Source organism: Bombina bombina, chromosome 3 (genome assembly GCF_027579735.1).
Source record: "Bombina bombina isolate aBomBom1 chromosome 3, aBomBom1.pri, whole genome shotgun sequence".
NCBI lineage: Eukaryota > Metazoa > Chordata > Amphibia > Anura > Bombinatoridae > Bombina > Bombina bombina.
The window spans coordinates 73,469,603-73,487,618 of NC_069501.1; the positions used below are offsets into that span (position 1 = coordinate 73,469,603).

Below are 18,016 nucleotides of genomic sequence, written 5' to 3' on the forward strand. Positions count from 1 at the left end.
ATGATCCGTGGACTGGATACACTACAAGATAAATAAATTTATCAGGTAAGCATAAATTATGCTTTTATAAATAAAGTTTAAAAATAAATAATAGTAGTGGTCTGTAATATAGATAAAAAAATGTATATACTGTGCAGAAAAAAATAAGAGTAATGGGATTGGATCACATAATTATAGATAACTGGAAGTTTAGTTTGTTTGACCTTGTTTGTGCTGAGCATTAAGATAAAAAAAAAACGTAACTGTACTCCTTTGATACTTCTTCACTTCACATTCCTTAGCACAAGCACTCCCAGTCCCTGCAGGAGACATTAGCCTTACCCCAGTCCTGCTCACTGCAACTTAACCATTCAGTCGCTGACCCGATACTACCTACCACATATTGACACCATCCACATCACCCATCATAGTTAAAAGCATTGTGACAATAGTGCTGTTTTATAAAGGGATTTGCATTGCAATCAAGATTGTCTGTGAAGTTTTATAAAGGACTGAAATTAGTGCTAAGAGAGATTTCACTACACTTCTCTGTGGGAGTCGGTTCTTCTCTGACACTGGTGGAATTTTAAAAGCAGCATCGCCACGTGCATTGAAAGTGTAATGTATATGATACCTTTAGACAGTATTGAATGGAAATACAATTACTCAACATCTGTTGTTAAAATTCAATAGTGAACTTGGACATAATAAACCTATATGAGCTGGGGGATTGTGGGTTTATTATACATGTGTATGTAGTTTCTTATATATATATATTATACCGTAAAATTTTATATTATGTATTCAAAGTAATTTCAGCGTCGATTTGCAATTGTAATAAATCTATCTATTATTTGAACTATTACTAAAGAGAAACCATTTTTACTTTTGGTGAATGCACAGTATATGTTGTGTAAACATACTTTGAATACATGCCCCCTCCACACTGCCGAGATCTGCACTCCCCGGCAATGGGCTTCTGCCAAAGCTCCACTTAGTAATACCAGCGTTCGCATTGCACAGAAGCTTTGCGCTTGCGAGAGCACTTTTGCATAGGCTCCGATGGGAGCCTCGTTCTCATGCACAGCATGAGAACTAGCGCAGCAAAGAGGGTAAGTCGCGCAGTGATGGGCAGCAGATTGTAAATATATATGTATGTGTTTATATGTGTAAATAGGTATAGTTCCCATAGACCGCTATGTTAAGGCTCTTTTCAGTGCATGTTTTTCTAACACCCCACACCCGCCAACTTTAACACCTCATAACTGCTTTTTGAAGTTTTTTTTTAGTATTAAAAAAAATGCTACATTTTTTGTTAATAAAAAATATATATATTCTTTATTTTGAGGGCAATTGAGGGTTATTTTGCAAATTAATCACAGGTCTAATTTTCTGAGCGCTAATTCCTACCGCAAGCTCGCAGTAACAATAACCAGCCACTTGTAATGGCTGTTTATTTATTGTGCGCCCATAAACGGGTGAATTGGGTGAATTTGCCCATTTACCGGCGTGCAATGAATTATTGTTCCATTTGTAATCTAGCCCAATGTGAGCTGAATGTTGAACAGGCAGTGATCCCTGTTGTTTCCTATGGAAGTCACATTGCCACTCGTCTAGACAGAGAAGGTCAGCCTAAAATATCGCCTGGTGCGCCCTAGGAGCAACTAAAGGGACGTTGTACTGTAAAATTTCAATGTGTTCCCCTGTGATCTATTTTAGCTGCTGGAGTGTATGACATTGTTTACAAATAGCTAGTTTATTTTAGTTTTGTTATTTGAAATAGCAGCTTTTGACTTTTGAAACTGCAATCTATACTTAGATTTCAAGACTGCAGTATAATCTATAGAAAAGATATTAGTATAAATCAACCTCACAGAGGAGGTGGAATAAAGTCCAGCCCAGTTGAAAGAATTTTCTTGCGGCAGCTGTGAATGCAATGAACTATTATCAGCTGCTTGTCCCTTTATCTTTCTATCTATCAGATGGACAGGACGGATGGACAACCTATCTATCAAATAATGCCACTCAAAATATCCCCCATACATTTTATAACTGTTCCTATATAAAACCACCTTGTTTAAATATATCAATACTTTAAATATTAACCGCTCTGTAAGTGAACTTTACCCTGCACAAACAACCCCCAAAACAAATATCCAGTAGCAAAATAGCAAGTTTTAAAGCCTCCAAAGTGTTTTATTAAAGTAAAGATAAAAATACTTAGACTTTTTTTTAAGTGCTGCTACAGAGGTCCCACTTAGGCCCAGATTCTTAAAAAAGTGGCGAGATGTCTCCTATACAAATATATATATATATATATATATATTAGAATAGAGGCTAACAAGCAAATGTATTTGTAACTTAAGAGCCACCCAGAATTGTGAGGAGCCAGGCACACAATTTTTAGGAACAAGGCGATTATTTTATTTGGTCGCACATATGTAAAATGTTAGACTGCAAGAAATAGACTTTTAGGAACATGGCTCCTGTATCAATGTGCGAGCGGAAATGATACGAAGTAGCGTATCATGCCCGCCGCACGTCGGCATTTATTATTGCACAAGCAGTTCTTGTGAACTGCTGGTGCAATGCCGCCCCCTGCAGATGTACGGCCAATCAGCCGCTAGTAGGGGGTGTCAATCAACCCGATCGTATTCAATCGGGTTGATTTCTGTCTGCTGCCTCAGAGCAGGCGGACAAGTTATGAAGTCTTTAGACCGCTGCTTCATAATTTCTGTTTCCGGCAAGCCTGAAGGCTCACCGGAAACAAGGGGCCTCAAGCTCCATACGTAGATTGATAAATATGCCCCATAGTTTAAAATCTGCTCACTTTCTCTTAGGAAGAAAAACAAAAATATAGCCCCTTATGTGAAAAGTTTGGCCGCCTCTTTAAACCAATTAAAAACAAAATGATGTTCTTGTAGATGTAAAGCAGGTCCCTGTTATGTCATATGAAATATAATTGATCTGAAAATGAACGCCATTATCTGTATTGGATATCTGCTCACATTGCATTTGATTTTCTAGTTTAAAGTTTGTGTCACCATAAAAGGTTACTCCCCCAAGGAGTTTGCTTCTGTAGAATACCTGACCATAATGTAATGACTAAACCCAATCACAACCCAATCCCTTTTCTCTTTGTTTAATCTACTTTTTGTCTTCATTTCTCCTTTTCTCTCAATTGTATTATTAAGAAATGAGTAAGCTTTTAATACATTCAATTGATAAGAGATCTTTTTTATCATTTAATATTTAAAGGAAAAAATCTAGTGCAAAAGTGATATTGTTTCAATTCATTATGTATATTTTTTTCATTACTGAACCCGAAACTCTGTGATTAACCACTGCAAATGGGTTAAAGGGACATTAAACACTAAATAAACGCTAGATAGAATGATGCATTAAAAAAAAGATTAGTCTGAGAATAACATGTAAATGTCCTTTTTTAGTTTCATTAGCTGTTTAAATACAGACAAAATAAGTATAAAACTTAGTGTCTATAAAACAACTGGAGCTGCAATGTTGTAACTTAGGTTACCTTCTCTGCTGTGGCCAATTAGGGACAGTTATAAATAGATCACTACAGTGTGCAGCCAATGGCTGTGTGGAATATAAGAGTGCTCTGCACTTCCTTTTCTAACAGGAACTGAAAATCTCACACTTTCAGAATGGAATTACAGAAAAAGGGGACAAAATAAATAATGAAAGTATATTGTATATAGTTTTTTTTAATTATTTATACGATTCATCATTTTATGTTACCATCTCAAAGTGTTTAATGTCCCTTTAAAGACAAGGTCAGGTCTCGCTTGAGAACCAGAAGCATTGGATCTGCAGATCTAAACACAGCCATTGATTGACAGGGTCATGTGACTACCAATGCTAATTGGTGCACTGACGGTGTCCTACTTGGTACCAAAAATTCACTGTAGATCTCAAATGGGAATGTATGTGTTTAACCCCTTTGGGCTCAAGGGTTCCATGTGCAAATAAGTACCTACCCTAACAAGCTTGAGTATGTTTGTTTTGATCTACTATCTCCTTTTAATGTTTCACCAATCAGAAATAAACTTACAGAGAAAAACAAAAGGGGAAATGGTTATGTTCTTCCAGCACTTACTCATCTCTCTATTCTACTAAATGAATTACTTTGTTTAACATGATGATTTTATTTTCCGCTACTAACTACTCGATCTGTTCTTTCTTCTGTCTTTTCTAGACAAGTCAGATGTGCTTGCTGATCTCTTGCCCAGTTTTGAAGTGGAAATAATGCCAGGTACCCAGTGTCTTCTTCTCTTTGTGTCTGCACATCTGCCGCTCATCCATCTGTCTCCCCATCTGTCTTCACTCTCAGCCAGGTCAGGTTTACCATGTAGGTCAGTGTGCTCGCTTGCTCTCTGGGTGTGGCCCTGTGCTTGCTGAAAGTCATTTTGTTAGGGGGAAGTAAGTTTATATTGCAGCTATATAAAGATAATTATCAGACACACCTAGTACTTTCTGCTGATACAGGTGCAGCTGCACAGCTTGGCACAACTTTATTTAAAAACACAGTGTCTGAGCACAACACTGATCTATCATGCACCATAGTCTATGTTAGCCAAAGAATACATAGAATTAAACATGACATTTACTTTGGCAGAAGAACAATGTGAAAGCAGGTTACATTACATTTCAGAGACAGTTGGAAATAAAAGACTAAATGCAGAGCAGCGATGTGCTGGCTTTACTGTAAAACGTATAATCTTACATGTACTATATATATATATATATACATATGTATGTGTGTGTGTTTATGTGCTGCTTTTGGGGTCAATTTATGAAGCAGCGGATGCTGCTTCCGAACCACTCCGCTTCAGTTCCGCCTGTATCGGAAGTTAAGAAGCAGCGGTCCTAAGACCGCTGCACCTTAACTCGTCCGCCACCTCGGAGGTGGCGGACAGCAATCAGCCCGATCGAATACGATCGGGTTGATTGACACCCCCTGCTAGCAGCCGATTGGCCTTGAATCTGCAGGGGGGGGGCATTGCACCAGCAGTTCACAAGAACTGCTGGTGCAATGATACGCTGTCCGAATTTATTGATGTGCGGCGGACATTATTCACTACATCGTATCATGTCCACCCGCACCTGAATAAATTGATCCCTCTGTCTTTTTATAAAGCTATAATGGCATGACATGTATGCACACACTGAATAGTAAGTGTGCACTGCGCACAAAAGTGTTCTAACCAGCCATTAGCTAGTATATGCTCAGATAGGCACCTGGGGAATTGAAGAGGTGCCAGTTCTAGTGTTAACAAAAGACTAAATCAGCCTTGTGGTAGTCTGTTGGTATTGTACAGCCTTGGCATACTATTGACTAGCCTGTCCCTTTACGTTGTACTGCTCATGCGTAGGGAGCTTTAGTCATAGGAAGATGACACATTTGCCAGTCTTGGGGCATAGGGAGCCCCTGATTGGTGCATGCACACAGTGTACATGTCTGTCTATTAGTCAAATAAATGCACAGGTGTATAGGCATCTGTAGCACTGGGGGCATACATAGGTAGGCACAGCGTTTATATTTCATGCGTCAGGTAGAACATACAATTTATATATTTTTTCCAATTTACTTCTGTAATCAAACTGATGTCATTATTAAGCTATTCTTTGTTTAACGGAATACCTAGGTAGGTAGCATGAACATTTGGAGAACTGTATGGCAGCAGTTTTGCAAGAATACTTTTGAGCACTAGATTAAGGCATTGTTCTAAAACTTCCATATAGTGCTCCAGATATGTGCACACCCCTGTGCCTATCTACCTGCTTTTCAACAAAGGACACCAATAGAACAATATAAATTTGATAATAGAAGTAAATATGTTTCAAAATTGTACATTGCCATATTCAGAGGAGCCAATCTGGGCTTGAGTCTGCAACTGACAAGGGTAGTCACATTCATTATGGTTGAATAAAGTGCATTGTTTTACAGTTTATAACAATATGTAGCAGGGTTACCCTTGATAAGTCTGCAGGGTGCATTTCCAGCTCTGAGAATGAGAAAATGCACAATATAGAGCTAAATTACATGAAAAGGAGGAAATGAAAGTATTGCAAGTTTGTTTTTCTCTTATCTAAGCTGACATATGATGTTCTACAATGACCTACCACCATGCTATGACATCAGTACGTTATGGGTTCAGTTATTTTTTCCAACCAGCCTGCAGAAGTCACTGCACCTTTCCCAAGTATGCTTATAATCACCACAATGGTTAACAAAAGGAATTAATAACAAGGTATTTGTAGTCTGCTCCTTGACAAGGTCAACTACCACAGACAAAGTTGGTTTATTCAGCACAGGAATATTTTTCTTTTGCAAGATGTACCGAGTCCACGGTTTCATCCTTACTTGTGGGATATTATCCTTCCTAACAGGAAGTGGCAAAGAGAGCACCCACAGCAGAGCTGTCTATATAGCTCCCCGCTTAACTCCACCCCCCAGTCATTCTCTTTGCCGGCTCTAAGAAGGAAGGGTAAAGTGAAATGGTACCGGTGTTCTACTATTTACTCTCAGGCAGGAGATGGTTGAAAATTTCTGCCTAGAGGATGATGATCTTAGCATTTGTAACTAAGGTCCACTGCTGTTCCCACAGAAGCTGAGGAGTACAGGAAAACTTCAGTGTGAGGAACGGTTTCTTGCTATACAGCAATGAGGTATGTTCAGTTGTTTTTTCTGGAGAGACTGTGGTATTTCAGAAAGGCTGACAGTATCCCCATGAGGGAAGGGTAAGCAGTAATCCTAGTCTTATAAGGGGCATTACTAAGCTTGCATAAAGGGGCTAAACTTATGGTTGATTCAGTTTGAATGAGATATAGCAAACGGTTGTGTGTTCTGGGAGTACGGTTTATAACACTTTAAGGGACAACTGTATTGAGGGTACACTTGGCTTTTTGGGGTTTTTATAACCCACATGGCTGTAAAAACGCTTGGTATGTTTCTTTGAAGGCCTTAGTAATATCGAGTGAGATGGGCGGGGCCTATTTTTGCGCCTCAGTTGCGCAGTTGTTTTCTCTATACAAGCAGCAAGCTACAACACCGGAGGGTCCTGGTGAACTTCTTGGGCCAAATCAAAGCTTTATCCCCACATTACCAATCCCTAAGGGCAGGTAGGCGCCACAGCAGAGCTGTGGCAAGGTGCTGACAGGGGTTTTACCGTTTTTTTACACTTTGTCAATCCGGTTTCCATATTTGGGGGTTAATTGGTTAAATTGCTTGTGGTGCAATCTTACTAAAGCTTATTGATTATACTGTAAAAATTTCGGAAAATTTGAGATAATTTTAAGCAGTTTTGCAGTTTGTGTATGCCTTTTTTTCTCTTAAAGGCACAGTACCGTTTTTTATCATTGTTGTTTTTTCATTAAATAAAGTGTTTTCCAAGCTTGCTTGTCTCATTACTAGCCTGTTCAACATGTCTGACATTGAGGAAACTCATTGCTCAATATGTTTAGAAGCCATTGTGGAACCCCCTCTTAGAATGTGTCCCACATGTACTGATATGTCTATAAATTGCAAACAGCATATTTTCACTTATAAGAGTTTGGCACTGGATGATTCTCAGACAGAAGGAAATCAGGTTTTGCCATCTAGTTCTCCCCATGTGTCACAACCAGTAACGCCCGCACAAGTGACGCCAAGTACCTCTAGTGCGTCTAATTCTTTTACCTTGCAAGATATGGCCTCAGTTATGAATACTACCCTCACAGAGGTATTATCTAAACTGCCTGGGTTGCAAGGGAAGCGCAGTAGCTCTGGGTTAAGAACAAATGCTGAGCCTTCTGACGCTTTAGTAGCCGTATCCGATATACCCTCACTATGTTCAGAGGTAGGGATGAGGGATTTGCTATCTCAGGGAGAGATTTCTGATTCAGGGAAGATGTTCCCTCAGACAGATTCAGATATGATGGCATTTAAATTTAAGCAAGAACACCTCCGCTTATTGCTCAGGGAGGTTTTAGCGACTCTGGATGATTGTGACCCTATTGTAGTTCCAGAGAAATTGTGTAAAATGGACAAATATTTAGAGGTTCCTGTTTACACTGATGTTTTTCCGGTCCCTAAGAGGATTTCGGACATTGCTACTAAGGAGTGGGATAGACCAGGTATTCCGTTCGCTCCCCCTCCTGTTTTTAAGATGTTTCCCATATCTGACACCATGCGGGACTCATGGCAGACGGTCCCTAAGGTGGAGGGAGCTATTTCTACTCTGGCTAAGCGTACAACTATACCTATTGAGGACAGTTGTGCTTTCAAAGATCCTATGGATAAAAAATTAGAGGGTCTCCTAAAGAAAATTTTTGTTCATCAGGGTTTTCTTCTCCAGCCTATAGCGTGCATTGTTCCTGTAACCACTGCAGCTGCCTTTTGGTTTGAGGCTCTGGAAGACGCTCTTCAAGTAGAGACCCCATTAGATGATATTCTAGATAGAACTAGGGCTCTTAAGCTAGCTAATTCTTTCATTACAGACGCTGCTTTTCATCTGGCTAAATTAGCGGCAAAGAATTTGGGTTTTGCCATTTTAGCGCGTAGAGCGTTATGGCTTAAGTCCTGGTCGGCTGATGTGTCATCAAAATCTAAGCTTTTGACCATCCCTTTCAAGGGTAAGGCCCTATTCGGGCCTGAACTGAAAGAGATCATTTCAGATATCACTGGAGGGAAGGGTCATGCCCTCCCTCAGGATAAGTCAAATAAGATGAGGACCAAACAAAATAATTTTCGTTCCTTTCGAAACTTCAAGGGTGGTCCCGCTTCCTCTTCCCCTGCTGCAAAGCAAGAGGGGAACTTTGCTCAATCCAGGCCAGTCTGGAGACCTAACCAGGCTTGGAACAAGGGTAAACAGGCCAAGAAGCCTGCTGCTGCAAGAAGGGGTAGTCCCCGATCCGGGACCGGATCTAGTAGGGGGCAGACTCTCCCTCTTTGCTCAGGCTTGGGCAATAGACGTTCAGGACTCCTGGGCTGTAGAAATCATAACCCAGGGGTATCTTCTGGATTTCAAAGATTCTCCTCCAAGGGGGAGATTCCATCTTTCTCAATTGTCTGTAAACCAGACAAAAAGAGAGTCATTCTTACGTTGTGTAGAAGATCTATTTACCATGGGAGTGATCTGCCCAGTTCCAAAAACAGAACAGGGGCAGGGGTTCTACTCCAATCTGTTTGTGGTTCCCAAAAAAGAGGGAACCTTCAGACCAATTTTAGATCTCAAGATCCTAAACCAATTCCTAAAAGTTCCATCTTTCAAAATGGAGACCATTCGGACTATTTTACCAATGATCCAGGAGGGTCAATATATGACCACCGTGGACTTAAAGGATGTGTATCTACACATTCCTATCCACAAAGATCATCACCAGTTCCTCAGGTTTGCCTTTCTGGACAGGCATTACCAGTTTGTGGCTCTTCCCTTCGGGTTGGCCACGGCGCCAAGAATCTTCTCAAAAGTGCTAGGGTTCCTTCTGGCAGTCCTAAGGCCGCGGGGCATAGCAGTGGCGCCTTATATAGACGACATCCTAATTCAAGCATCGACTTTCCACACGGACTTAGTTTTGGCCTTTCTAAGATCTCATGGGTGGAAGGGGAACGTAAAAAAGAGTTATCTTTCCCCTCTCACAAGAGTTTCATTTCTAGGGACTCTGATTGACTCGGTGGACATGAAAATATTTCTGACGGAGGTCAGGAAATCAAAGATTTTGACCACCTGCCGAGCTCTTCATTCCATTCCTCGGCCGTCAGTGGCTCAGCGTATGGAGGTAATCGGATTAATGGTAGCGGCAATGGACGTAGTTCCATATGCTTGCTTACATCTCAGACCACTGCAACTATGCATGCTCAGACAGTGGAATGGGGATTATGCAGATTTATCTCCTCAGATACATCTGGATCTAGAGACCAGAGACTCTCTTCTTTGGTGGTTGTCACAGGATCACCTGTCCCGGGGAATGTGTTTCCGCAGGCCAGCGTGGGTTATAGTGACAACAGACGCCAGCCTACTGGGCTGGGGTGCAGTCTGGAATTCCCTGAAAACACAGGGTTTGTGGAGTCAGGAGGAGGCCCTCCTACCGATAAATATTCTGGAATTAAGAGTGATATTCAATGCTCTTCAGGCGTGGCCTCAGCTGGCTTCGGACGAATTCATCAGATTTCAGTCGGACAACATCACGACTGTGGCTTATATCAATCATCAGGGGGGAACAAAGAGTTCCTTAGCGATAATAGAAGCTTCCAGGATAATCCGATGGGCCGAGACTCACTCTTGCCATCTATCAGTGATCTGTATCCCAGGGGTAGAGAACTGGGAGGCAGATTTTCTAAGTCGTCAGACTTTTCATCCGGGGGAGTGGGAGCTCCATCCGGAGATGTTTGCTCAACTGGTTCAGCTATGGGGCACACCAGAATTGGATCTGATGGTGTCTCGTCAGAACGCCAAACTTCCTTGTTACGGATCCAGGTCAAGGGATCCTCAGGCAGTACTGATAGATGCTCTAACAGTACGCTGGTCGTTCAACCTGGCTTATGTGTTTCCACCTTTCCCTCTCCTTCCGCGTCTGATTGCCAGAATCAAACAGGAGAGAGCTTCAGTGATTTTGATAGCACCTGTGTGGCCACGCAGGACTTGGTATGCAGACCTGGTGGACATGTCATCTCTGCCACCATGGACTCTGCCACTGAGACAGGACCTTCTGATTCAAGGTCCGTTCAAGCATCCAAATCTAGTTTCTCTGCAACTGACTGCTTGGAGATTGAACGCTTGATTTTATCAAAGCGGGGTTTCTCTGAGTCGGTCATAGATACCTTGATTCAGGCTCGAAAGCCTGTCACCAGGAAAATCTATCATAAGATATGGCGTAAATATCTTTTTTGGTGCGAATCCAAAGGCTACTCATGGTGTAAGATCAGGATTCCTAGGATTTTGTCCTTTCTTCAAGAGGGATTGGAGAAAGGATTGTCAGCTAGTTCCTTAATAGGACAGATATCTGCTTTGTCTATTCTATTGCACAAGCGTCTGGCAGATGTCCCAGACGTTCTGGCTTTTTGTCAGGCTTTAGTTAGAATCAAGCCTGTGTTTAAACCTGTTGCTCCGCCATGGAGTCTAAATTTAGTTCTTAAAGTTCTTCAGGGGGTTCCGTTTGAACTGCTCACTCTACTAGAGCGGTGGCTCCCACATGGGCTTTTAAAAATTATGCTTCTGTTGAACAGATTTGTAAGGCTGCGACTTGGTCTTCGCTTCATACCTTTTCCAAATTTAAAAAATTTGATACTTTTGCTTCTTCTGAGGCTATTTTTGGGAGAAAGGTTTTGCAAGCATTGGTGCCTTCCATTCAGGTTCCTGTCTTGTCCTTCCCTTCATCCGTGTCCTAAAGCTTTGGTATTGGTATCCCACAAGTAAGGATGACACCGTGGACTCGGTACATCTTGCAAAAGAAAACAAAATTTATGCTTACCTGATAAATTTCTTTCTTTTGCGATGTACCGAGTCCACGGCCCGCCCTGTCTATTCAAGACAGATAGTATTTTTTATTGAAAACTTCAGTCACCTCTGCATCTTATAGTTTCTCCTTTTTCTTCATTGGCCTTTGGTCGAATGACTGGGGGGGAGGAGCTATATAGACAGCTCTGCTGTGGGTGCTCTCTTTGCCACTTCCTGTTAGGAAGGATAATATCCCACAAGTAAGGATGAAACCGTGGACTCGGTACATCGCAAAAGAAAGAAATTTATCAGGTAAGCATAAATTTTGTTTTGTTTTTTAAAACAACTCAATGTTATAAACTTTGAAAATATCAAAATACAATTTTGGTGTGTCAGGTCCCTTTAATATTATGTTCAAGCATAGAGATCATCAGACTGTGTTGGCCCTCAGACACTGACATTGGACACCTCTGATTAGGACCTTTGTTAATATAAAATTGGCTTCTGTAAATCCAGCTAACTGTGCTGTAACCACTGTGTGTTACAAGCAGACACAAGGTTAAACTTCCAAAGAATGCAAAGGCATTTGTTTTCCATTTTATATTAACCCTTGTTTTGTCATCAAAGTCCTGTTAACACATGGGTTGTAGCTGTCACCCTAGCCTACATTTTAATCACTTCACTATCTTGAATTTCATTGAAAAACTTGCCCAAAATACCAGAGAATTAGCTTTTTGCTATCACTCAATTTAAACAGAAATAGAGTCGTATTTATACAGTATGTGGGTGTGTATATATGTGGGTATATATATATATATATATATATATATATATATATATATACATACATACAATAGTCCAGGAGAACCCAGCACACTCATAACGTATCAGCTCCCAGGGTGCCCACCAACTCAGCATACAGAAAGAATTCCACAAAAGGCAAGCACTCACTGGCGTTTTACCAAAAAACAGCTTTTACTGTAAAACAAATCAGTGAACGTTTTCGGGCATTCGCCCATCTTCAGACATATTTATATATATATATATATATATATATATATATATATATATATATATATATATAGGTATTCCAAAATAGAGACCGCACACTCAGGAATTGAAAAAACAATTACTGTTTTAATCTTTGTTACGTTTTGGGTTCTCCCCCTTTATCAAACATAAACAGTTTAAAAATTCTTACATACCTTATTATATACCCTTCACCATCCCACTTGTGCAGCTCTGCCAAGCAGGACCTCCATTGGCGTCACCTGCCCGCATGCGCGGTGCAACGATACGGAAGCCCAACTCGGCCAACTGTCAAAAATCACACTGATAAATCCGTAAGCATGTTACGGTACTTTGACATAATCTTACTATTCCAGATACAAGCCCACGAAGACTGTCTGGGCTCCCAGCACTACGCTGGGCAATATACTGCATGATGTAGATCTACATCCATTTGGGCAAAAGGTTAAAACAGTTGCATTGATAAACAGGATTAATTCTGCTTTAATAGTTTATCTGTTTTTATAACATGAAATTGTTATTATCATTTATTTGTATAAAGTGCTGCCAGATTCTGTAGAGCTGGAATACCTAGTCGTTATTACTGACCTCTATACAATAATGGGATTCGCCGTTCATGATATGACTCATTTTAATTTAAGGCTGGAGCTAGCGTCGCTTCAACTTGCTTTAGCTGAAAACAGAATATACCCCCTAATGGGATTATAACCAAAACTGCAAATTAAAGCGTTGAAGCCCGTTGCTTTTTTATGACATATATTTCAAAGACAGAGCCTGTAATTGGGAAAAGAGACCTGTTATGTACATCCAGCTTCAAAGCAGTCGCATACGTATAACGGTAGAGACAGAGAAAATAGCTAATCATGGTTTTTATCCGTTGATAAATTATATGAGAATGTTAAATATAATAATTATTCTATTTCTTGTGTTGAAGCTTTACTCTGTAATAAGATAGGAATGGTAATTATTGTTTTTTAATTAACCAAGTTTTTATTAACCCCTTTGCTTCCGGGAATTGATTGCAGAGAAAACCATGGGCAAAGTACCAGATCATTTTTTATCATTTTTGCTATCACTCCTTTCAACAGAAATAGAGGCTTGCTTTTTTATTTACCTATGAAAACTAAATATATTTTGAAATTAGACAATCCAAGGTATTTATCTAGGCCCATTTTGGTATACTTGATGCCACTATTTGGCCACCAAATACGATTGTTTAAAAAACATCGTTGACTTTTTTCTAAAACTTTGGGTTTCTCGCTGAAATTATTTACACATAACTACTGCAGTCATATGACAAATGGATGTAAAAGCTCCTCTGGGATCCCCTTTGTTTAGAAATAGGAGACTTGCATGACTTTGTCATTGGTTTTTGGCCATTAAAAAGCTGCTAATTGCATCTGTGCACCACACTTCTGAAATTCCAGGCTTGTAAGGTTAATATTTTCTCTAGTGTAGGCATTAGCCTCCCATCTGACATATCTCACCCTCTGATTACTACCTGATCTTTCTAAAAACAGCTCTTTTCCCTGCCCCCCTCCCCACTGGTCACCACCATTTAGGTACTGGCAGACTGCCAATATGCAGTTTAGGGCTTTTTAAAAATATATTAATTTATGTAGGGGACCCTCCTCTCCCCTGCCCCCACCTCCCTCTCTGCCCCCCCACTGCTACCCTCCATGTTTGTTATTGGATGAGATTTAAAGGCTAAGTTAGATCCCCTTTAAACCCACAATGATTAAGGATCTGTCTTCATAGAGGTTCAAAAGGCTAACCTGACTAGGTCAAATCCACTTTCTTAAAATTAACATCTTCCCAAGAATTCTTTACATTCTTTAGACATTACCTATTCCAATCTCGCACTTTTATATCCTTTCTCTTCAGCATCTTCATTTAGTATAGCAAGCATCCCTAATTTAATTGAGACACTATGCTTTTACCCAAAATAGAGGAAGTGCCCTAATTTTCTAACCTTGAGTTGTATACGTCTGCAATCTTTTTTGCAGAGAGTGGTAGATTGGAACATTCACTATATAATACTCCACTGTAGTATATATAATCAACTTCACTTATTTGAGAAGGCTTTGCTGGATTACTACTCTTCAGTCACTTTATTGCCAAAATGTTAATCCCATCATCAGAGAAACTTTCAATGTGTGGAAGCAAATAACCTTAGAAAATCTCACCTCTCGCCCTTCCCCAATAACCTCTTTAATTGACAACAATTAATGAATGAATTTTCTGTTGGCTAAGATTTCTCCAAACCCAGTAATACAAATGGACTAAGGGATATGCCTCCTCATAAATAAATCCAAACTCCTCACACAACTAAAATTGCAGGAAAGAGGTTTCTTTTGGGCCTACAGTTGGTTTAACTTCTGGCGGGTTCATAGTTATCTGCTTAATCATAAAAACACTAATAACATGATCACCTCACTCCCATACACTTTCCAAAGTATATAAAATAATCACTCAGCATTCACCAGGTTATCCAGTGAGGAACAACAAGGGAACAACAAGGGAAAGACATTAACTATACAATTAAATGGATGTTATCTTACGTCCCACAGACTGCACTTTTTTATTTCTTTGTAAAATCAACAGGTGTTGGAAATACAGGCATGTGAATAGCAATATGGGGGTCAAATGTGGTGGCAGTGTAATCAAAATGTTAATTTCTGCTATAAAATAGTGCAAAAAACAGATGTGGTCCACCTGACCCATTGATAAAGTTATTGAATAAACCTCTGAAACTCCCCTCCTCACACTTCTGGAAGATATTCCAAATGATGGTGAAACGCAATCTCTTCAAATTTGTGGACTAAGAGCAATGTAATTTTCAACAGCAGAATAAAATGGACACACACACAGTTTTTGTTTATCAAGTTGTAATTACTCCAAAAATTTAAATGTCCACAGCACCAGTGTAATAATATGTCTTTATTGACAACAAGAAAGCAACGTTTCGTGATAGAAATCACTTAATCATGCTCAGTACAACTTATAACATCCAAGTGAAAGATAAAACACCAACATGTCAGGCAAACATAAAGACAATTTAAAAACAGAATCACTGAGTTGCAAAAAAAATCACCACCTTGTGTCAGTATTTTGTTGAACCACCTTTTGCTTTAGTCTTTAGTCTGTTGGGATACGTCTCTACTAACTTTGCACATCTAGACTGTGCAATATTTGCCCACTCTTCTTTGCAGAACTGCTCCAGTTCTGTTACATTTGTTGGTGATCGTTTTGGACTGCAGTCTTCAAGTCATGCCACAGATATTCAATGGGGTATAAGTCTGAGCTCTGACTAGGCCATGCAAGGATGCATTCACCTTTTTCTCCTACAACCACTGTGTGGTCATTTTTGCTGTGTGCTTTGGGTCATTGTCATGTTGGAAGGTAAACGTTCTTCCCATTGGCAACTGGCAGAGGGCAGCAGATTGTCCTCAAGAATTTGACAGTATTTTGCCCCATCCATTATTCCTTCTATCCTGACAAGTGCTCCAGTGCCTGAGAAACACCCCATAACAGGATATTACCACCTCCATGCTTTACTGTAGGTATCGTGTTATTTGGATGGTGAGCTGTATTGGATTTCCTCCAGACATATCGTTTGGTGTTGAGGCAAAATAATTAAATTTTAGTCTCATCTGACCATAACACCTTTTTCCATGTGGCCTCTAAATCTCCTAGGTGTGTTATGGCAAAGCTCAGTTGTGACTGCATGTGGCCTTTCTTAAGAAGTGGCTTTTTTCTTGCAACCCTCCCATACAACCCACATTTGTGGAGAATTTGTGATATAGTTGTGACATGCACACAATGACCACTCTTTATCATAAATTACTGCAACTGATTCAGAGTTGCTGTGGGCCTCTTGGTAACCTCTCTGACCAGTTTCCTCCTGGCTCTTTCATCCAGTTTGGAGCGATGTCCTGATCCAGAGAGGGTCTGTGTTGTATCAAATACTATCCACTTCTTAATATTAGACTTCACTGTGCTGCTAGGCATTGATAAAGCCTTTGATAATTTCTCTACAACCTTCTACAGGAGTAGTTCCAGAAATACATGACTGTCATTGATGAAGCAAAAAAGGACAACATCATCACATGCAAAGAACATCGATTTTTGAAAGTGGTAAATCCAACAGTTGCCCCATTTTACTTGATTCCCAAAATCCACAAGGACAAAAAACACCCCCCAGGACGGCCGATTGTATCTGGCATTAATAGTCTTACTGAAAAAGCAAGTCAATATGTGGATTTTAGATTGAGGGAATATCTCTCACAGATGGCTCCTTATGTACAAGATACAACCGATGTTCTAATTCAGTTGGAAGATGTATGTTATGGGTGTTATGTTTAGTTTATATGCAACTCTATGATTTATTTCTATTGCACTTGTTTCCTGTTTTGCATTTCCTGTTCCTGTTGGTCCTCCTCTAAGTTCATGGCTTCTGTACACTAATGCCTTGTACTGTCATTATTTACACCACATGAAACATGGTGTCAGAAGTTTATGAATCTACTCTGTTTTTACACATTTGATGTTAAGAACTTTCTAGTCTTGCAGTGAGAGACCTTAGAGCTAACTGTGTCTCCTGTAGTAATCACAGCCCTGTCCTGAAATCTGAGCACTGGAAGCAAGAAAACCAGCACCATGGCAGCTGCTAACAGCATTCATCTGCCTGAGGCAATGAGGGTGAGTGGGGATTGCCACAGTAACTGGGACAACTTCAGAGCTGAGTTTGAGGATTACTCCCTAGCCACAGGGTTAAATGAGAAGCCTGCAGCAGTGCAAGCAGCCACACTGAGGAGGGTGATGGGCAGTGAATGCCACCATGTTTACAAGCATAATTTGAACCTCACAGAGGAGAGTGACACTAACGCCATCCAAGATGCATTACAATCTTTCTTTAGACCTTCTAAAAATGTCATATATGAAAGATATATATTTGGCAGCTGCAAGCAAGAAGAAGGCGAAGCAGCACAAAAGCTGCAAGCTGTTAGTATGGCTCTCTGAGTGAACTTATTTGTGACAAAATAGTTCTAGGTATTAATAGTGAAAGCACACGCCGTCGCCTATTGAGGGAACATGATTTAAACCTACAAGCAGCAATTGAGATATGTCGTACTGCAGAACTTACTGACATATGAGAGCTATGGAGCAGGATAAACAGACTGACAGTATCAATGCAGCCTCCAAGCAGCAGCTAAGCTTGAAGAACCTCCAGCACAAACTTCAGCACAAAAATCACCTACGCAACTTACCTATGAGCAAGCCTGCATTCTGCAAGTACTGTGGCAGTGTGCATGTACGAGAGAAAGAACAGTGCCCTGCTTATGGGAAAATCTGTAGAGCATGTGGTAGACTAAATCATTTTGCTGGAGTATGTCTGTCAAGTAGAATGGAAGCAAGAAAGCTGCACACAATTAAGCAAACATCAAATTCTGAGGATGCACATTTGCATAGCACTGATATAGTTTACTCAAAAGTATGCATTGGTGCTGTAAAATCTAAGGGCCAAAAATGGTTTGTAAATCTCAAGACTAAATAATATATGCCAA

At 40.2% G+C, this 18,016-nt stretch overlaps 1 protein-coding gene across 2 annotated transcripts in view; it reads left to right on the forward strand.

Moving 5' to 3' along the window:
* The window catches only part of ILDR2 (immunoglobulin like domain containing receptor 2), a 988,453-nt gene that overhangs the window by 756,600 nt on the left and 213,837 nt on the right, over positions 1 to 18,016 (forward strand). For both annotated transcript variants that reach the window (XM_053705868.1, XM_053705867.1), the window contains exon 4: positions 4,199 to 4,255. In XM_053705868.1, the coding sequence (XP_053561843.1) occupies positions 4,199 to 4,255 (57 nt within the window). The remainder of the gene's footprint in view (positions 1 to 4,198; positions 4,256 to 18,016) is intronic.